This window comes from Morone saxatilis, unplaced genomic scaffold (assembly GCF_004916995.1).
Source record: "Morone saxatilis isolate NCDOM2014 unplaced genomic scaffold, NCSU_SB_2.0 Contig9, whole genome shotgun sequence".
NCBI lineage: Eukaryota > Metazoa > Chordata > Actinopteri > Moronidae > Morone > Morone saxatilis.
Genome location: NW_023340268.1, coordinates 9,794,645 through 9,818,221, shown reverse-complemented (window position 1 = coordinate 9,818,221; position 23,577 = coordinate 9,794,645). Strand labels below are relative to the sequence as shown.

The following is a 23,577-nucleotide window of genomic DNA, read 5'->3' as shown; positions in this document are numbered from 1 at the left end:
CAGTTAATCTACTATATATATATATATATATATATATATATATATATATAACCACAACAAGTCTGTACTGCAACCTGTACAGTCATCAAAACTGTGGCAAAAACTAAAATCACCCTCAACCACACTTTAAATAATTCAAAAGAGGAGAAAGAAAGTGGTTCTGTTTGTTAGTAAGTTATAAAAAGTATAGCCTGAGAACTCCTTGTAAGTTTTTTTTGAGAACTACATTGCAACACATCTCATGTCTCTGAACCCACTGGGGGTCGGATCTTTTCCTATGCTTTCATTGTAAAAAGTAGAACTTCTGGATAACTCTGCAGATGAAGGTGCTAAAAATTCTGCACTACAGGTGGAGGATGGTTAAAATTCTATAATTCCACAGTACCAACTCTTTCATCTTTATCAGAGGACGTGCACTTTTTTGAACACTTGCCTGCCTGTCTGACTGTCGGCCTGTCTGTCATCTCCATGTAGGCTTCATCTTGGCCAACTACTGTTATATATTCCATTTAATGTATGAATGCATAAAATTTAGAACATGTATGTAACACCAACTACATTCAACAAAGTCAGCCAGTAAAGTTGTTTCTGGTGTCTCCTTTTCTCTATCTCTCTGTCAGCTACAGAATCTCTTTATGCTAAAACTATATTATGCATGCAGATAGAACGCCTAAACAGCGGTCTCCGTGGTAACCCAAAACACATCCATCATCATCACCATGACAACCAGGGATAGAGCTGTCAATCAGCACTGTCCCAAGGGAACCTGGGATAAGCTTATGCACCCACATCTGCACAGACAAATACAGATGAAGACGCCTGCATGCGCGCACATGCACACAAATACACCTAGAACGATGTGCACGCACACACTAAAACTATGTTGTCTAGGTTATTTACCAACGCACTAGATCCGCTCTGATATTGCACACAATTTTCCTGCACACACACAGACATTAAAGTTGGGCATGGCCAGATCCATCATAAACTGTCATACAGCAGGTTGGTGCACAAGGGCCCTTTACCTCCAGAGAGCCCCTGAACAGATGGCTTAAAAAACAGGGTAATCTATGGGGACTTAATCACAGGAGCAGCTACATAATTTTAAGTTGTAATATTTCCTTAAAGCTTATTTTGGCTCGAAACCACAAGTAACAGCAGAGTGTTTAGTGTCCATATTATTTATTAATTCAGATTTAGTTATTACCTTACTAGCACCTATTCTGGGGCCCAAAAGAATATAATGACAGCATTACAACTAGTAGCAGGATGAATTAACTCTACTTGGAGCCCTGCTACACTGTTATTTTGTGATGTACTCTAAATAAAATGTCGACAAAAGTGAAAGTTTTCCCCCCGAATCCCCACAGCTCACTTCCTCTCACTCGCTTTTTCCCTCTAGAGTGGAAAAGAAATAAAGTTTTCTCCTTCCTCTGCATCCTCTCTGTTTCTCACAGACATGTCCTGGCCATAACCTTTCCCCCCCTCTGTCTCTCTTCCGCTCATTCTATCTCTCTGGATCTCCCTCTCCGTATTGCTTTCTCACCATCCCTCCTTCTCTCTCAGATTAAACTGTCTATCCTGCTGTCCCCCTTGAAATCCCCTGTTACACACCACCTCAGGCTGTGTGTGTGCATGTGTGTGTGTGTGTGTGTATAAGCCAGACACGCTAGCTGAGCATTAACCTGTCAAAGTATCGAGAGACAGGGGAAAAAGAGAGCAAAGAAGAGACATAGAGGGAGGGGGAGTGACAGAGAGACAGTGAAAGGAAGAAGGAGTCGGGTCAACATATCTAGAAGTCTACATGTTGCAAGGTAGTGGAGGTGGTTCTGTTCCTATGGTAACATTTTCTCTACAGGATATATACCACACATACAGTCTGCCTGTTACGCACACACACACACACACTATCTCATACTTAAGTGTGTATGCAAGTAGAGAATACACTAACACAAAATGAAAATACATATATCCATCTTTTACAAGAACTAAAATCAACAAGTGGATGTTTGTTGTACACAGTCCATAGGCACATTGCCCAAACGTGACATACACTAGACCGAACGCTGGAAAATAAATGACTCCATGTTACTAACAAGCTTGCCATTTACAAATCACCCCATCAGCCAGCACCACAAAGCACTGATGCCAGACCCACACCGTGCACAGCCAGCTGGCCAACCCCAGTTTAACTTAAGCTAACTTACAGTTAGTTCCATTGCATTGCTCTGGGCTAGTAGAAAAGCAATCGCTTGCTTTGTACCGTTACATCATCTATTGTTGGCTAAAATGAACACTGTTTGTCATGATACATAAATTATGTAATGAAGTAATATGAAGTAATTTTGCAGGCTGATGTTAACTTACATACGTACTGCAATAGTATTTTGCTTGCAATAATGTTAGCGAGTAAGCGAGCTAAGTTTAGAAAGCCAGCTGCAACCCAGCCATGCTGAATAACATTATCTGGCGCCAGCGGCCCTGCAACGCCTGCTGACAAAGTAACCTGCAAACGGCAAGCCAGTCAGATAAGCCTTGGGAGTCTGGAAACTGTCAGTGGTCTAGATGAAGGTAGCTGACAGTATTTCGTAGAGTTTTGGAATTTGTCTACATTACCAAGCATTCACATGGAAATTAGCTCTCTTCTTCTAAGTCAAATTCGTTAAGCATACAAATGACCTAAAAATCTGCCTGATGGGAGTTGAAATATGGCCACTTCCGCTTTAAACAGCTATTTTGTATTTTGAAATTTGTTGTTGATTATGCTAAATAATGCTAATTATGCTAATTGCCAAACATATGCAAGTTAGTATCCGGAAGTTTCGATATGCTGGGAACCCATACTTTACATTTTTTAACATAAATCTTTGGGCTACTCAACTTTTCCAGGTTCATGTTTCTGGCAAGTAGACTATATTAGGTGTACATCTCTTTATTTACTTATTTCACTTAAACTACCAACTACTTGAATAGCCTTACTTTTCTATTCTGTAACGTTACTTTTTTCCACACAAGCCATGCACACCCACTCTCTCACACACATATGCACACAGACACACTGGCTTCATGTATGTCTGTTGACTTCAACAGTAACTTTTATAATGTACATATAATTATATGTTTGGGATTTTTTCACCAGCAATTGCGTTTTAATGACAGAATGTGAGCCATGCGTAGAGGAGGCTCATTGTTAATGACTGAGCCGATCAAAATGATCAAAAACAACGTGGTAACGAATGACCTTACCTGGTCTTTGCTGGTAAAATAAACACTGTATCTGTGCGAGAGATTGTCTCTGTCTCTGCAGTGTGACTGTCAGTAGATTGTACAGTAGAGTCAGAGTGAGGGGAGAGTCCACTAGTTAGTCGATGGCGGATATTTGTACTTGGAGTGAGAAATGCTTTGCTGAAGCAACGGCACAAAACACAACGTTAGAGGGAAGTGTAAAAATATTTTCGAGTGATTATGAAACTGTGGCGCGCCGTAGTCTAGGTAATTTATGGGAAACACTGCTTTTATTGTTAAACACTGTAAACACTTGTTCCAGACTGAATACTTAATTGTACTTCCTTTAATTCACATCATTATTTAACAATATCAAATAGTACTACTACAACAAGTGCTACAAATACACTACGATTATTGATAATTAGCCTGTATTTGCAAAACATGTAATTTTTTATTCAATTATCCGATAATTAAATCTTCAAACAACTGAATGGCTTTGAATAAATCTCTCCCTCTGTGGCATTATAATTACAGAATTTGTCTGTATAGACAACATCCTCTTTGTGTTATCATGGCAGCCATGATTATTGTCCTATTGTCCGTGTAAAAGACTGTTTCGGTTGTCACAGCAAACATGTGTATCTTATAGATGTGACTAAGCAGCCATGACTAATCTTCAATCTTTAATTCCCTCCAACAAACAATGAAGTATACAGGTTACACATAAACATACATACTCAGATAAACACACTCAAAACACACACGGTGCAAACATTGACTTAAATATGAAAATACATAACTGGGTAACTTATTTGTGTGTGCCAATAACCATTAACAATTATTCATCACTAAAAGTGTACTATTTTCTTCCTTAAACAGTTGCAGAAACAGCTTGATTAAAATAAAAATCCACACTGCAGAGCCTCATACAATAGCAGGCATGCGTTAGGAAGCAGATTATGCATGGGTGCAACATTCAAATTACAACGATGTTTCTGACCATTACAGCAAACAGTGCAGCTGCAGGAGAAGAGCAAATTATGGATGCGACCAACACTCCAGTGGTCGAGTGCAACATGAGGGGCTTATTGAATAAACAAGACGTACTGTATGAAATGAACCATTGGAGAGTGCAGACATTGTGGTTGTGCACAACTGTGTAAAATCACTTGCACGGTATCAAAGCAAACTTCGGTGACATCACAGAGACAGCGACTTACTGACCACTCTAATAGATCATGCAGAGAGTACAGACTGTGCTGAGGCTTGTGTGTGGTGAGCGCTGCATTAACAGACCAAAAAAGGATGTCGGGGTGGTTTTGCTTTTTCTTAAAATCTGCTGAGATGAGGTTGCTTAATGGAGGACAGGTGGCAGCTAATGCTCCTGTCTAATCAGAAACGAAGAAAGCTGTGTCCCAGGAGATACTCTGGGTGTTGGATTGATGATGTTGCTGGTCAGTTATCAATATCAATATCGAATGGAAAAATTGTGTTGGCCTGTTCCAGAGTTTAGATAATTAAGGGTGTTGCTTAGACAGCGCAAGTAAGGGTAAGAAGAGTTGATAGCGCAAGAGGTAGACAGGTTGGAAAAAGAAGGAGAAACCTGCTGTCTTAAAAATCCATGGCACTGTTGGCCATAAGCCTTGACACACACGCACACACACATGCACGCACATTCACACGCGTGCGCACACACACACACACACAGACAATGTGAATATCCTGAATCGTTTAGTGGCTAAATGAGCCCCTGCTGACTACAGCACTGCCACTATGCTGTGTGTCTGCATGTCTGTGTGTGTCTGTGTGTGTTAGAGCGTGAAAGAAAAGTTTGTGTGCGTGTATATGTGTGTGTGTCTTGTACCCAGGCTGTGTATACATGCATATGAGAGTGTCTGGATGCTTGTGGTGTGCACTGCCTTGTGTGTGTGTGTGTGTGTGTGTGTGTGTGTTGCAGTGTCAGCAGACTAATAAGGGAAATAAGCCATCATGGTAAACACATTTTTAAACCAATCATATTGCAGTCAACTAAAGTACACTTGACACAAACCTTCTGCTGGCTGACAGAAACCTCACTCTTTGCCACCAAAATCTCTGTACCGTGAATGAATCAGGTATTGGGAATAAAACAACCATGATAATTGAACTAAATAAAAATGTCGTTAATTTGAAAAGAAAACAGATCTTTAATAGCATGCTGCTGAACTCACTGATGACTGAATTATAATCTTTTCAGACATTGAAGAGATAAACACATACTTTTTTATGTATGACAGATTTTAATAAAGGAAACAAATTTCCAAACAAGAGATGGAATCTATGAAACTGCAAAACTGAGACACATTTAAAGTGTTATTCAAATGGTGTGGTAATTAATGACACTGGAGGTGCCATGAAGCTGTGGAGGTGTAATGTGTTCGAAGTTATGATAACTGCCAGGGGCTAACTTATTTGTGTAAAACTTGGTGGCTAAATCCAACTTTCTTTGTCACTGGATCATTTTGGAACAATAAACACACACAGCAAACAACTGAGGCGTGTAGAAACCAACTAAACTATAGTAAATAGCAGCAATTAAAGTATTAGTACTACTATAGCAGGGGTGATGTGCAAGTGTGCTTTGGTGAAAGCATTACTTGCAAACTCTATAGTGGTATTGTGACCTGCCTCAGGTTGACGGCTCATGCAAGTAACACAAATATTATATATAATTAATATATACCAAAAAGTAAAGTGATGGTAAAACTTGTATAATTTAATGGTACTTTCTTGTCACATGTCTTGCATAGTGTAATTGCTCTGCCAAGATTTCAGGCTGTGTTGTACACAGTGAAGGCTGGCATTGTCTTCTGTGTAGGGTTTTATTCAGGAGGTGGATAGCTCGAAGTAGGTACTGTCACCGGAGAGGGGGACCGCCACACAAAGACACATGAGCACAAGAGGAACAGGAGAACTGAGACTAGTTATTGGAATTCAGCCAAAATCGTTTTTTTTGACAGCTATATTTAATTTTGACAGGTTCCACACTGAAGTTGGTTCAAAACTGTGGTTTTGACTGAATGTAGCCATATGGCTCATTCTTAACCCATTTACCAACATGTATCAACTGTTACTAAGATGTGTTAATCTACAAAATTATAAACAGCAGGAGGTACTACACTTAATGTGAATTATTATTGTTGTGGCTAGTTCTTGACCTCACACGTTGGCTAGTCACAGTATTGTTATATTTAGGAGGAAGTGCAAAGTCATACTTGCTCAAAAAAATCATTGCCTGTGAAATCAAATCACCCACTCTAACTAATATATCCAGACAGAACAGCTACTCTGTACCTTTTGAACAAAGACATGAGTTTCCTCCAGGTGAATGTGAATGCTTTTACAACTACACCACAGGTGCACTACTGCTGTACCAGCATCTGTGGTGTCTTATGGTTAAATAAGTAACTATAAATGCACTGATCACACTGCCAAATGCTGATGAGTTTGCAGCACTGCTGCTTACAAGAGCCAGTATCTTAATAAATAAATGAATAGGTTGTATTAATAAATTAATAGTGTCTTAGTGGAATCTTTTTGGTACCACAGGCTGTGAGGAAGCTGGAGATCTTTATGGTGTTTGTCAGCCTGCCATCCAAGATACTGTATGGGTAAGTTTCAGTTGGACAAGCCTCTTAACATTGGATTTTTTGTTTCTTGTTTTTTTTTTTTTGGCTGATTAAATAGAATGATTGATTGATTTAACAAATTCTTCCCATACAAAATTGTTCTTTTGTGTTGTAAAAATTTGAATTTATTGTACCTTTTGCTATGAAGTTCCTTCTTAGGAAGGTTTATTCATAAAAAATAACTATGTAATCAATACAGCTTGGTAAAATAAATAAAATTAATTCGTTTTCCCTCTTCACCCTGTTCACTATGTTTTGCTGAAAGTTGTCTGTAATGCTGTATTCTTTGATTGAATATACACAAAGTGGAAGCGGCTGTGGGCAGACTTTAAATTGGCATTTAAATGGCAATGACACCATAAGCTGCAATGCAATGCTATTCTGTTACCTCAATGAGAAGCATTTTAGACTATTACAGCCACAGCCTTGGGGTCATGGAACCTACTCTACATATAAGGAATTATGTAAGAGTTTTACTACAAATATAAACATGAAAAACACTAAAGGTTACAGAGAGAGGGGTTTCGCACGAAATAACACATCTGTGTGTGCAAGGCAGCACCAATAAAAGACACAGACAGAGAGAAGGGGCAGAAAGCAAGGGAAAGAGTGTATCAGTCTTATTGTGAAAACGTTAGCTGTGAAAAGTGCTTGCAGATGAGTCGCAACAGCAACCTCATATGTCATTGTTAACCAAAGTTTAGACAGCACTCATCATCAGCATCAATGTAATGAGAGGAAAGCAGAGGAGGGGAGAGGAAATGAGAGGAGAGATACAGCATGTGCAGAGCAAGGAAGAAGAGAGGACAAGACAGGAAGGAAAAAGAGGGGAGAAAAAAGTGGAGGGGAGGGGAAGAGAGGAGAGAGGTAGCAAGAATTGAGCCGGTCTGCAGAGAAGAGATAAGAGTACTTCAAGTGTCACTACAAGACTGGTACATTGATCTGAGAGAGAGAGAGTGAGACAGAGAGGTGTGGAGGGAGAGAGTTTCATTACTGTGAACACAGTGTTTTGAATATAATTTCAAATGCTGCACTGTTATTATGTTATAAATAAAGCAAAGAGAGTAACTACCTGCCACATAAAAAGCATCTGTCTTAACTTGGCAAGGGTCTGTATTTCTGCATATTTGCAAATACGTAGTGCATCATAAAGTTCTTGTCATGAACAAGAAGCTGTCATCAGTGCTAAACTATGTCATAACTGATCATTTTGTTTTTAATATATAAATAACATTGCTGTTAATAAAATGCCCAGGCAGTTTGTAAAGTTAACAACTTCAAAACAAAAACTAGTTCACTTATTAAATCTAAATTCATAACTGGCAACTGTATAAAAGATGCACACTTCAAACACACTGCAAAAACAACATAAAAGCAACACCTCAATAATGGCATTCATTTTGTCTTTATTAAAATGTCATATTTTAATGTCAGCTAAAAGTACAAACCATGCCCAGTCCATGATGGGACAACTATTACTTTATTTTTTTAGAAGTAAATACTAAAATATGGCTGCAAAGTTTGGATAGATTAGTAGCCTGGAATTTGCGCTAGGATATCAACAAACAAAGATGTATTACGAATTAAAACCACATACCGACTTCCAGAGGGATTAGCAGTATGGACAGAAAAGATCTGCGTGTGTGAGCATGGTGAAAGGTAGGGCAAGGTATTAAATTATGAAATGTGCCAAATTTTTTGCACTGTTGGGAACATATGGTCATGGATTATCTTACTCTCTACCTGGGCATGCAGGGTTTACAGTGAGTGTATGTGTGTGTATGTGTGTGTATGTGTGCGTATGTGTGTGTGAGTGGCGCTCTCTCGTCTTTCTGTTTGGCGGTATGCGTGTGCGTGTGTGTGTGTGTGTGTGTGTGTGTGTGTACGTCTCCAGCTGCTTGGATCAGCAGAGCTTTACATCCACAGGGAACCATTAGCAAGATAATAATGAGACCATGGAGAAGCTGGAAGAGGTGTGTGTAAGTGTGTGGAAGAAAAGGGACAGACAGTTAGGGAGAGGAAGGGAGAGATACAAACTTGCTCCAGTCATACGCATACCGGTACACATCATGAGAGTCATTAGAGTGGTTGCAGTCCTCAGGGAAAATAAACTTGTTAGGACATCTGAAAGAAAATCTGCATTTTAAAGGTAAAGCACATATGTATTTTTTCTGTCTTTTCTGTGACATCTGATAATGAGTTGTATATATACATTTTCCTATCTGTTTACTTATTCTTACTTACTTATTTTCTTATTTGATGACTCAAATTATGTCAAAAGGATTGATTTACATCACTTTTTTTAGTTTGTTTGTTTTGCCCTTAAAAGTATTTTACCCACCTGAATGGTAATCTTTTTTTTCAGTTTTGAAAACGTTATATGTAACTTTGCCCTTGACCTAAACATGCTTAATAGATGCTTTTCACAGCAGCTAGTTTTAGTTTTTTAAATAGTAGGGTAAACACAGGTGTTACCAATGATACGAATGAATCCATTCAGGGCAATCAGCTGTTGACTGGAACGGCTCTGCTACACTAAATGGAATGAAACCTCAATTAGTACACATTTGTGATTACCCTACTATTTCATTTCAAAATGGCTGCCCTTTGCTATAGTAATGATGTTGTTTTTCTACGGATTCATAAAATATTAAATATTATTAAATATTTAAAAGTTTAGTTTAATTTCTTCTACACCTGTAGGACTGATATAATTGCAAATCTTATATATCACCACAGAAAGGTGTTATAATAAGCATATTAGCACAATGTATTGAAATATGCTTATAAATAGACATACCTTGAAATAATTAGCTGAATGGACAGAAAGAATGAGATACTTCACATATAACGTTATTTAATTAGTACTGGTGCTAAACTTTTCTGTGAAAAACGTGTGAATTCCCAACACTGATGCATATCATCTTGTTTTGACAAGCTCAATAACAACTGCTCTTCATTACAGCATAAGCATACAGGTGCCTTGGCTCTTCCTTTTCTAAAATCATTAGTTTATTCGTCTGACCTTGTCGGCAAGAGGAGATTTTTGCTGTTGACATAAAGAAGTTAATTTGAAAATTTCAGAAATCTCTTCAATTTCACAAAAAACGTTTGTATGCTTGCTTGAAGTGTTTTTTCTTTTTTTTTTTTTACTTAATTGCTTTGCTTAATGAGAGATGGAATCTCTCATTTGAATGAGGTCTGACGTGGCGAACATTCTCCTCATCGCTCCCATGTTTCTACAATACATCCATGACCGCTCTGCACATTAATAAATGAAACAAACAGAAATGTCATAGTTTCATTGTGCTTTCTTCATCGTGTTTCACAGTTTTTTTCGTTCAACTGGCGCACTATTTTAATAAAATTCCATGTGATCTTGTTTCACCCTCTTCTGCTGTTTTTCCGACTGGGGATCTGGCACCACCTCCTGCTTATCTCGGTGAACCGACTCCTAATGATCGCATAATGATAGAGGATGGACACAAGCATTCAATCTTATTTTCTTTTGCAGATTTACTCCATCTACTATAGCTAACAAAGATAGTTCATTTACACATTCACACACACCAACATAAATACTCAAGCATACAGCCAGTCTGTGTCTGTGCAACATGTTTGAATCAATATGACAGCTCAGCTTGAATCTCCTGCACTGCAAGGGGAAGTGTGTATGTTCCCGAGAGAGAGAGAGAGAGAGAGAGAGAGAGTGTGTGTGTCAGGTTGGAGGAAACTACCTGAGTAAAGACTGTAATCTGTCAGAGCTCAGCTGAACTAGTTCTTCATACTACTTGGCAAACACAGACACACACACACACACACACATAGACACAAAGGAATATACAGTATGTCAAATTGGCATCGTTGTCCCTTTCTCCTCCTCTCTTTGTGTGTGTATCTGATAAAACATTGAGACAACAAGACAGAACATTGTACAGATAAAATCTGTACAGAAATACGCAAAAGGAGAAGAACTGTCCATCCTCTTAACTTTTATGGATTTTGAGTTGAGTCGCTCAGTATATAAGAGTTCTAACTTTATTAGACTCACTAGACACTAATCATGTTATCCACTGTATCGCTAGGTGACAAGCACATTTCCTTGGTAAAAGAACAGCTCAGAATTTGTGCCGAACCTTTATTCCACTAACACGAAGAAAAGCAAAACCAGAAGAAGCCAGGAGAAGTTAAGAGTTGAAAGTAGTGGAGAAAGAAAAAAATGCTACCTTGAAACTAACATCGTCCTGACGATAACAATACTACCATGATGATCTCACCAACAATTCCAGTCAGCCTTGGGCAAAACGCACACATACTGTATACACACAAAGCCATACACATAGACTGTGATGCACACTGTCAGAAGCAGTCACCCACACTCTGTCGCACACACACACACACACACATACGCACACACACAAACACAAACAGATGTAAAGTGAATTGTGAAAGACGTAGAAAGTTTATGTGGAAGTCAAACAACCAACTTCAGCAGAGTTTAAAGTACTGACTCTGGCAGAATGTTATTGAAAAAAAAGAGCAAACATCCTCAATAAGCTTATGCTGAGGAAATAGTGCATATATAGTATAATCTAATATCGACTGCTTAACACCTGGTTTAGGTTTTTTTATGTGTTTTCAAGTGAATTGGGCATGTACCATGTGATGCAGCATTTTGTAAAGCCTATGACTTAAATATTTGATGCATAGAAACACCCTCTGCTTGAGTTTTCCAAAACACTGTGGCTGTAAAAGAAATTTTGCTGCAAACTCAGATTCAAAGCAAACACCTGTTCAAGGCCATGCTGGAAAAAACATCCTTATATAACCAGAGAGTTGATTTACAACACACCCTTGGTTCAGCATTGTACTGTTGTCTCACAAATTAGTCTTAGTTGATAAAGTTGAATGAGGAGAGTCCATTAATTATTCATTAACAAACTGTCTTAATGGGGCATCAATAATTGTTTTTAAGACACATTTCTGTTCATCTTTAAACTGTGTGTCTGTGTGGGATGGACCTATGGATGGCCACTAGCACAGCAATGCCGAAAAATGACAATTATGATCCTAAATGTTACACACTGAAGGAATATTTTTTAACCTCGGACTCTCATTGTCATTCTGACACATGTAAAAAATTATGACAACTGTTATTGTAACTTAAGTTGAATAAATAAAGTTGAATAAAAATAAAAATATGTTTACTCAAACGATAGGTTTGTTTACTTGGTTATTAATTTATAGGCTGTTTAATATAAAACGCACACATACACACATGCTTTAATACATACTGTGTACACTATGTAAGTACACACATCTGTATTTATAGCAACAACTATTCATTTAATGCTTTGTTTTTTATTTTGTTTTTTATTTACCAGTGAGAATATTGGCTATTTTTATTTGTTTGGCTATTATATAGTTATTCTTAAGATCTCCCACTAGGTCGGATAAGAGTTCCTTGTAGGGGCTTTAAGCAGAAGTACTAATACCAACCTAACTGTGAAAAATACTCAATAATAACGCAATAAAAATAATAACATTTTAGTTTTTACTATTGTATGTTTTTGAAATAACATTAGTGCTGCAACAATATAAAATGCAAGGTTGTTGCATTTTACTGCTGCTGTTGGGTAGTTTTGGCCTTGGTGCCTTACATTTTAGCCACAAGCCTCCATAAATTTGTATTTATCAAAGGCCAAAGTGGTCTTCCCCTAAAGAACACACAAAACGGACCCAAGCGGCAGTTCACAAGGGAACTTTTATAATAAATGAATTATACTACTTATATGGGAGTAACTTGACAATGATGTTCAAGTAAATAAGTAAATATTGGGATAGGGTATTGTTTTTAGAGTTCCCCAGTAGTCAAACCCCATCAGCTACAAGCTCTAGTAAGTAACTCACTGAGTTACGACTAAAGGGGCTTTGAAGCTGAATGTGAAGTGAATTTTAGCCTGAATTCATTCCTACAAATATGATGGCCGGAGTGATTTGGAGTGTTTTATTCAGCACAAACAGCCAATGCAGCAAAAGTACATACATTAGCTTGTAGCTAGCTGACAAAGCATACCCAACTGTGTGTGCCTGTGGGTGTGTGTGACAGTATAAAGTCAGATGATTATATTATAGTATTATATAGTCAGATATTACCACATTTTTACAGGAGTTTGTATTATATTTCTCCAGTTTCTCTCATGTTTCCTCTTGCTTGTGTAGGTTCCCGAAGTGGAGTCCTCCATCTTCAGGTTAAATGCAATTTTGCTAACATTTTCAACGAGCAGATTGCATTGCTGCCTCAATCCATGTCAGTATGCATCCACTCATACCTTTCCATTGACCCGTGCTGTACACATACATGCCACCCCTAGAATTAGCTTCACAGTTTTTCTGAACACACTATAAGGGTTATGTAAGGGCACAGGCTGAAACTAAATTCTGCCACGGCATGGCCTTTGTTTGGGACAAAGAATGACTGCAGTGTTATTGCTCACAACAGGAGAAAAAATGGAAAAGTGTTGCTTGATCAGACTGCAGCAGAATTAGTACTATGAGCTAACCCAATAATGCACACACCCCTGTGACACACAAAAACACGCACCCGAGCGGCAGCAGCCTCAATCTTGTTATGCTGACTACACACAAGTACAAACTCACAAACAACCACACACTCACACGCACACAATCATTTCATTTCCGTTTCGCAGCAAGCCTAATTTTGAGTTTTGTCAGAGCACATTATTACTTTTTCAATTCCAACAATAACCCCCTACTTCTTCTCCTTCTAGCTCTCCCCCCTCCCTTTCCAATACTCTTTTTCCCTTTTAAGTTGCCCATCTCGTCTCTCTCTCTCTCTCTCTCTCCTCAAAATGGTCTTATTGTGACTTGAAGATATTGTACAGAAATCAATTTGCGTTTATGGTATACTCAGTGATTCACAGCCTATTAATGCACCTGTACATACACAAACATGCACAGTCAATCACAGTTTCACCTCAATTCCCACATTTTTCAGCTCAAGCTCTCTTTCTTGCACCATAGAGACTTGCACACTATATCCACTGATGCTCAGTCTCTCTTTATCTCTGTCTTGCTCAGTTTCACTCAGACCCCCCCCCCAAAACCATGAATATTCATAAGAATATTCTGTATCTGTTAGATCATGATGAAATTTTCTCAGGGCCAACTACGCTCATGTGTATGTGTGTATTTTTGTGAATATGGATGCCTTGGATGCTGAAGGGTATTTCTGTCCCGTAAATAATTCTGCACCAACTTAGTAGACGCACACATACTGACACTCATACATACACGCACAAACACAGATGCACTCCGAGGTACATGGCACACACTGCATATAACTTATATACTTTTTTCTACTGCCTGCATAAGTGACATACTGTAGCTGTCCAGTAGTTTTTCCATTATATCTTGCTCATGGTACTTTATCACACAGTTTGGGTACAATAAAAGGGTGCTTTAACAGCAACCTTCTAAATCTATCCCAATTTCAAATGGTGTTTGTAAGATTGGTTCTGCTGTTGCTACAGTACACATGTCCAGTCAAGTGAAGTTTTGGATCTGTAAGACAACATTTACAATGGTTCCCAAGCCAGTCCAAGTTCTCTGGAATACGAAGAGAACAACTCTACCAACCTCTGCGGTAGTTGTTCATGCTATTAGACAACTTCCTGTCATCTGTAAGGTGACATCTATTTCCAACAGCAACATCTTCACTACACCAGGGAAGGATACTGTACCGTATATTCCAGATATATGAAAGAAACTAAAATACAAAATAGAGCAAAAAAATATATATATAATAAGGTGAAGTGATTGAACATTCAATATAAAGATGAGATTCAAGTCAGTGAAGTATCAATCAACATAGCTTCTACACTGCTGGGTAATTTTTTCTATCATTATTGTTACACTTAAGAAAACCAGAGTAGGGAATTTATACAAACCTAATGGTAGTAGTTAATATTTCTGACCAGCTTTGTTAGATTAGCTTAGCTACTTGATACCCTGGCTGTACACCCAATCCTGTATGTGTGCAGATGATTATGATTACTTTAAACTTTAACAATGGTATTGATGTTGAGCTGACAGACAGTCACATCCAAGTCACTACGATTAAGGATTTTAAAATGAAACATGTTCATGTGATTAAGGTACAACATGGCATCATTAAATATCCATCAGTCACATTTTTAATTAGGTTTACAAGACTGTATAATACAGAGCCCACTGTATTGCTTTGCAAATTCATAGTCAGAGGTTATCTACATCGAGCTGAACAAAGAGACAAACTGAGTTTTGACAGAAAAATATTTTAGCAGCGAGACTGCAGTTCCGCTCATACCAACTGCATCCCAAAATGATGTCTCTCTAAACCATTAGAATCATCATCAGGGGACTGGCATGGCATTATACGTTCCTCATGATGGCAGTCTTTTTCAGGCCAGTTAGAAAACAATCTAATTTGCAATGCGATTGCTCAGTGGTGGCAAATATATTCCAACATGGAACATAACAAATTCCAATACACTAAATATCTAAAATGAACAGTGAGAGCAACACCTGTTTAGCATAAAGTGATCCAGCATCATGCAACAAATGTTATGTTACTTCTTTAGGTCATGTCAAAGGGCTCTCAACTCATCTCTATGGTATTATATAAAACTATAGTTTTATATAATATTATCATTATATTGTAAGATGTGCTTTAGTCTGTCTTTTGTTTGTGCACTCAGTGTTATAGTGGCAGAAAATTATAAAAACATAACATTTGTATTTACACCTATGAGTAATTTAAATTCCCTGATCCCACTGGACTGGGTATATATGGGAAACAGCATTTAGTTTACACAAAGATGAGGCTTGAACCAGGATATTCTTGATGTGAATATCCACTAGCCACAGTGTGTGCGCCTATATTCATTGCTCAGTGTCGGAACAAAATGTGGTCTATTGATTTCACCTATAAAGGTGAGAGATGAATGTGAATACAGAGTTGAAAGTAACAGCACTTTACCATTATGAGTGAGTGAGTATTCTATCCGTATCTTTTCTATTCATGCATGATAATTTAAGAACAGTGTGTGCCTATGAATGTAGATAGGTGTTCATGTTTACATTTATGTAACTGCAAGAATAAAAGGGACAAGATTACACGCACGCACAGACGCAGAGAGAGAGAGAGAGAGAGAGAGAGAAAGAAAGAGAAAGAGAGAGAGAACACATTCCCGGTGATATTGCTAAAAGCACTGCATTTCAACTCATTTGATTGCATGGCTGAATAATTGATAGAAAGCTATTACAGCTGGAATGAATGCCTCTAGGTGTCACCACACACACACAAACACACACACACACACACACACACACAAGCAGGAAAACTGAAGTATACAACTCTGTGTGTGTCTGTGTGATTGTTTTTGAGTGGGAATGTTTTCTGTTTTTTGCATGAAGTGTGTACGTGGGGGGAGGTGTGTATAGTTGTGTATGTGTGTGTTTCTAAGTTGGTGTGAACGTATTAGTAGCTTAGCTCCTCTTAGCCTTACTGACAGAGTGACAGAGACATTGCTAATCCAGCACTGACAAGTTGCCGTTTCCCCCTCTTCCCTCTCTTTTCCCTTCTCAGCTCCCGTTCTTAGTTCCCTAGACCCAAATTACAGTTCACTCCAAAGTGAGGTATGTTGTGCAACAATTCAGCACATTGTTGCATGCATTGAACTGGTTTAGATTGGCATTGTTGTGCATGAAACGGCAAGGTTAATTGGGAAAAATGCACCAGCATTATACAAACTCAAAGGATGGATTCCACACTGAGTAACCTTGATTCCCAGTCATTTACATGTCTATTTTTCATTTTTGATGTTGGCAATACAAACTTTATTAATTTGGCATTGGCTATTTGCATGCAACCCTGTTAGCTGTGGCCTGTATACTGGATTTCATGTCAGATATCCACCAAGAATAAAATCTTGTAATTGAAGACATTTCAGTAGTCATTAAATGTGTGTTATCAGTTCTACTGAGTGGGGAAATCCTTTTCATTAAACTGATAATGATCCCAGGCAAAGTGTCATATGAGTCATCTAGGGTCATATAACAGCCTTATGAAAGTAATTTAAGTCAAATGAATAGAGGTGTGAATAAGTGAAATGGCAGAGGTTAGATGTTCAACACCTGCCTTGTCCTTATTGTAATGACTCTCCATGTTATGACAGCGGGGCACAAAGCAACAATGTGAATTAGCAGTCCTATAGCCAGTTTTGAAAAATAACAAGATACTGTGGTTGGATGAAAATCTCGGCAAGTTCTGAAGACTGGCTACACACCAGATGACAATATGGTTCTATTTTTGTCTGTACTGGCCTGATGGTTTTCGTGGAACTTGCTATAATGAAAAATAATTTTCATTATACCTTAGTTAGAGCAACCATAGATATGTGGTAGTGTTTGGTTGATATTTTTTCCATTTGTGTTCAGGTGGATTGTATAAATTAATAGATAGAAAGCCTTTGTGGGTAAGCCTTAATGTGATGTCCCCTTGATTTTATGAAAACTGCACAGTCCGGAAACACCAGGCTATGGTTAGGCATCGTCTTCTAACTTAATGTGAACTGTATTGGGTTCTGTCTGTTAGATCAGCTGATCAGCAGTCCCCCAGATCATTGCAGCTGACAGCTAAGTACAACTCCGACAACAGTTTTCCAGCAGTGGATGCTAAGGTGAACTACACCTTCTTATTTCCACTCATAAGTAAGTTATTAATTTCCTTCTTTCTTTGTAGCAGCTGGTGGTATCTGTCTTCTTTATCACTTGTGCTTGCATCTCTGAGGAGTGCACATACCATGAACTGATAGTCCTCCAAGTTCAATATTGTGAATACACCCGCTCTCTCCTCAGAGGATGGAGATGTTCAGGTCCCCTCTGAGAAGTGTAAGTGCCTTCTCCTGTGTGTTAGGGATGGTGATCTTCTGGATGACTGACTCTGTGCTACTTATCAGATCTACAGGCGGAATGCATTCAGGTGGAGCAGCAAAGTTAAATATCTTAACTAAAGCACTGTCTCTGCATGGGCAAGTTCAGCTCATTGATGTCACTTGGCAGTCATAAGAGAGTCATTGGAATACAATAAAGGGAGGTTTTAACAGTGACCGATAATGCAGCTTTAATAAAAGGAGAAACATCCTTAACTCAAGCCCAGTAGACTTTTATTTTCTTAAATTTTCTGCCTGTATGTTGAAAGTTATTTTTTTTTTCAGAAATTCAAACTTAAAATATACCTGTATCTATGGTACATGCTCATATTCACTGTATTTAGTGAATATGTAAGGTTACTGTAATATGGTAATTGATTGCAATACATAGTCTTACAAAAAGCAAGCAGCATGTATTTTACCATGGACTTTAACGCTTTAAGGGTGTGGTCACTGATGAACATATTGTGATCAAAAGTGTGTGGTGTAAACTGGGTCAGGGCTATTACCAGTTACTTTTGGTTCCAAAAGTAACTGTAATAGCCCTGACACCACCAATCAGCTCCTTTCTCTGTCAGTGCAGTTCCTCCCAGATACCGGGGCGTGCATGCAGCTGCCATCTGGCCACTCACATCCACGTTGGTATCTGTGACACTATCTGTGTGTCTGTGGCTTGCTAGATGTTCGGCTCCCTTTTATCAGTCACTCATTTATTTTATTCTGGCTCTCTGTTTCTGAGTGAGCTTGCATACTGGCTTCATAATAGTTTGTAAATGGGGGGCAATGAGAACCGTTGGGACTAGCCATATGCACTGGCAAAGCAAAACAATGAGCTGTCACCGGCTAAGGGCAGCATACATCTGCAGATTGTGGGTGTGATTCTCAGCAGGATTGGTTGTACAAGCAACACTTTCCATAACAGGGACCTATTTGCATACATTTGATGAAAATATAAAACATGGACAGTGGAACTTTAAAGTAAATATTATCAACAATGTTGATACTAGGCATCGTAGAATATACATTAATATGAAATAAACTTATTTTAAAAGACAATTTTGCAATATGTACATGCACACATATATGATGCTGGATTTGCATCCGCCTACACCATATGGGGGATGTATGTCGGTACAAATGCATAAAGTAAAGCAGAGGTCTTCCTTAGCATACGTAATGTGGTGTGGCTTAGCATACAACACTGCACACAGACCAACTACACATACCCAGACAACCAGAATCCAAAAATAGACAATAGCATACAGTGCACTCCGCATATTTGCCTCTCTCCTACACATACCTTTGATTATGAAGTAAAAAAAAAAAAAAAGACACACATACACTATACACACAAGCATTCCTGGTTTGCCTGCCTCACTCGCTTTCAAATACACACAAATGCATGCGCCGTCTGTCTGTCTCTCTCACCGACACACCTTTACACATAAATTATATGAAGAGTTTTCTTCCACACTTCAAAATATTTAGTTTTAGAAAAGCATTTTATATGTACAGTATACAGTCATGTATTATTTTTGTAAAACTAATTGCAAGTATTGTAATTTCTATGTTCATAATTTGTGTTCATTGTGAGAAATGTACTCCAAATCAATAGATGCACCATTTCCTAAGTTTTATTTTTTTTTTACTTTAGAATAAAACTCTTCATATACACTCATGCACATACACATTTAGGTTAAGTCGTCCATACCTCTACAAATCGGAGCAGGAAAGTCCCAGACAGCAGTGTTTCCAGCATTGGTAATGCAGGTGAGTGTGGCATGGCCATCTAAGACATAACCAGGAACACAGCTGTACCGCACACGGTCTCCCACAGCAAAACGGCCGCCACCACTCAGCACTGCTTTGGGTGGGACACCAGGGTTTCCACACGATGTACTGTGGAGCTCTGCAGAAGAAGAGAGAAACAGAGAAAGGGAGGAGAATTTAAGCTTTTCTGATTTAACTGTACTAAAATGTTAAACTATGCATTTCCCCTAACTCAACCACTCACTCAACCTAATAATATACCCAGCTCTTGCTCAGTGATGCACCCAATACGGAGACTGCTCTGGAGCACCTACAGCCTCCACACGCTGTGTCTACTATTAAAAAACACAGTTTCATGGTCAGCTAAGAAAGACACTTTCATTGTGATGATGCAGTTTAAATACCTACACAATGTCACAGCCTCTTCTAAAATTGTACCCCAAGCACACATAATGCAAAGGTCCTTAAGCCTATAGTTCTTTACAATACATATTGCCAAGTATGAAGGCTGTAAAAGAATATTTTGACTGCGCTCCGAGTCAAAGGAGGCTAAACTCAGCCCCAGAGAAATGGAGGCAGACAATATCAGAATGTTTTATAGTTAATCACATTATTCCCTCTAGATATATTTACAATTCTCTGCCTAAGACATATGCACAAGTGTGCATATAAACATCCGCACACATAAACACACACAGCACAAAGAGGGAGAGAAGGGGTATTACAAGCCATAAACCAGGAAGTAGATGGGAGAACAGGGACCAACTCCAGTCTTATTGTTTGAACTTGATTGATACAACTATGAAACTGTTCAGACAGATAGGGGGTTAGGGAGGGGGGAGAGGGAGACAGACAGATTGGCTGAGGGGGAGGCAAGAGCAGAGAGAGACTAAAGGAGGGGGAGGTGAAAAAAATAAAATAAAAAATGAGAGACAGAAAGAGACAGAGGATGCCCAACATGATAGATAGCACTATGAAACTACTCAGATAGAAGGGGGGGAAAGAAGTGAACAGGAAAGTAAAAAGGGACGGGGGGAAGTACAGAAAGAGAGAAATCAGCAAAAGAGGGGTGGAAATTTCTTGATTCAAGATGCATTGCAATGCAGACATAGAAGATTCTGCATTAATGCAGTGACAATAAATATAATCAGGAGTTTGCTGTCTACACAAAACTACACCAATGTTGTTTGTTGGACATGGAAGTTGTTTCGTTACATTGCAACATCACTTTCTAGCATTGAATTAAGACTACGACTAATTACTTTTATACATATGATAGACGGAAGCAAACATAAGCAGTAAGTAATTAAAAACATACCCAGTATTTTGAAAGCAGACATCTTGGCACATTTCAGATTTTATGAACTCACTGGGAAGCACGAAACTGGACAAGATGCATGCTGTGTGTAAAATCTGCCTCACATAAATTAAATATTTTGGTAAAGCAACAAATCTGAGGAACCACGTAAGCCATTTTCATCCCAAGCTAATGTCTGTGGGCATAAAGCATACAGTGAGCCCAGCTAATCAGCCAAGGAGAAGCCACTGTCAAGTTTGCTCTGAGTGAGGGAAGAGAATCTTCCAGTCTCGGGCACACTTTACAGAAATGGCAATACCTCCACACTACAGCGAAACCAAAGCCCATGTAATGAGTAAAGCTAGTCATCATGAGATGGCTACCCGACTAGAAGAGAATCGTTTTGCATTCGAATTGTTGACAGATGTATCATAATCGAATCAAACCGTGAGGGCAGTGAAGATTCTCTCCTCTAGCAGTGAGAGAGATTACGCTTACTGCTCCCAAATGAGAGGTGGAGCTTCACTCCTCAAACTTCAGAAATATGCTCAATAATTTCTGAATAAAAAGAGAGTACAGCTACAGGGGAATATTTTCCATGCTAACGACAAAAATGTGTAATTATCATTCACAAAGCAGACAGCGGTTAGAGAAGATGTGATGTCAGCAAATGAACCGATTCAGTGATTCTTAGATTGGTTGACTGATTGAATAATTTATACAATGATTTTATTGTCATACCTTTTCAATTACACCCTCCTTACTCTCTCAACCCTCTCGGTTTCCACTGCAGCCACAGTGATGCTGTTTACTCTTACTTATTGCGTGGACATGGCCACACACAAACACTCTTTCCTTTGTTTAGTTTCCTTTAAATGAAACTTGCTACCTTTTATTATTAGCACCCGTCTCCCTTGTGATGGGGTCCACTAGACCAAAGCTTGTGGATCATTTAAAAATAGATATAACTAGAACAAAAATAACATAATAAGAGAAATAACTTTGCCTCTAAATGAGTTTCCATTGCAGAAAAATACACCCAAACATGCCTTCATGTGCTGCAATTAGCTGATATAAAGTTTCTGTTTAAGGTTTTCTTTAGAGGGTATATTTAATTCTGGTACTCCGAGAGCACGGACAACACAGCAAGAGAGGAAAATCGTTTTGCTAAAGACCCTGATAGACCCCCCCCCCTCCAACCACCATCCTCCTTATCTTCACATAGACACACAGATACAGAGAAACGCACACTGACAAGACACTAGCACAGATGCACGCCCACACACCCACACACACACACACACATACACACCCAGGGTCATCCATCACTGTGGCGACCCCCCTGTGCTGTATTGTGATTGGATGTCAGGTTGGCCTAGTGTTGTGACCTGTTGGCCTATCGATTTTGCCAGTCAGTGTGGCCCCACTCAGTGTCAGGATGTTTGTTGTTCAGTGCCCTATCAGACACACATTTACTCTCACCAACACACACACACACACGCACACATACATATATACACACGCTCTGTTTGTGATCGGAATCACACTCACGCCAACACTTTCCCTTCTTAGCCATTTGGTTTTTAATGAGTGCCTCCATTACATTTTCATTCAACCTATTTTTTTTAAATATCTTTTTGCTTTCCTTTTGCTTCGTTTTCACTCTTTTTTAGCTCTTTCCTCCTCCCTTTCTCCATCTGTCTCTGCTTCTTTAGCCCCTTCGTTTTATCTTTTATTCCCATATCCCCTGTTTTTTTTATCTCTCCCCACTCTTCCCTCAATGTCTCTTCCTGTCACACTCCACCCATCCCCTCCCCTCCCATCCTCCCTCCCTCCTCCTCAACTCAAAACCTTGATGACATGCCAGCTCCTTCCCTCTCTCTCTCTCTCTCTCTCTCTCTCCCCTGTTCCAACCATACCACTATATCACCCCTTCTGTCCATCCCTTCATTCCTCCTTTCTTTTACTCCCTAGTTTATTGTGAACATCACATAGTTTCATTACACTAGTTTATTCAGTAGCCAACGGCTATACCACACTCCTTTTCATGGTTTATTGCTGCCTGCCCTCTCTTATTTATTCTCTCTTCCCCTTACTTCTTCCTCCTCTCTATTCTCTCTCTTTATCTATCTATCTCTGCCTGTCTTTTCCTATCTCTGTCTCTCCCCAGTTTACCATAACCATGATTTCAGTCTCAGTTGCTTCATTACAAGCTGCTGCTTTTATGGGCCATCTGTAGAACTATCTGCATTAGTCACATACACATACACAGACACACACACACACACACACACACACACACTCTCTCTTGCACATATAGGGGACAACAAAGGTGCATGTAGAGCAGACACCTAGCATAAGTATAATTTTCGGCAAAATCCACACCACATAACCATTTACCGTGGCTTTATTTCTCCCCAAAAGATAAGCAAGAGACGGAAGAACTGAGATGGGAAAAAAGAACTGAGTGGTGGGTAAAAAGCGAGAGCAAAGTGCAGGAAAAAAGAGAGAATGCCGCCATGCTTTCAGAGTTTTTAGTGAGACAGATGACACTGCAGACTGGAGGATTGGAGTAGAGGAGTGAAGGACAAGACATAGAGAGAAAAGGAGAGAGAGAGAG

At 39.0% G+C, this 23,577-nt stretch overlaps 1 protein-coding gene across 1 annotated transcript in view; it reads right to left on the bottom strand.

The window, feature by feature from the left end:
- The window catches only part of LOC118343277 (CUB and sushi domain-containing protein 3-like), a 323,719-nt gene that overhangs the window by 170,926 nt on the left and 129,216 nt on the right, over positions 1-23,577 (bottom strand). The window contains 1 exon segment of the mRNA XM_035682048.1: positions 19,602-19,799. Coding sequence (XP_035537941.1) covers positions 19,602-19,799 — 198 coding nt within the window.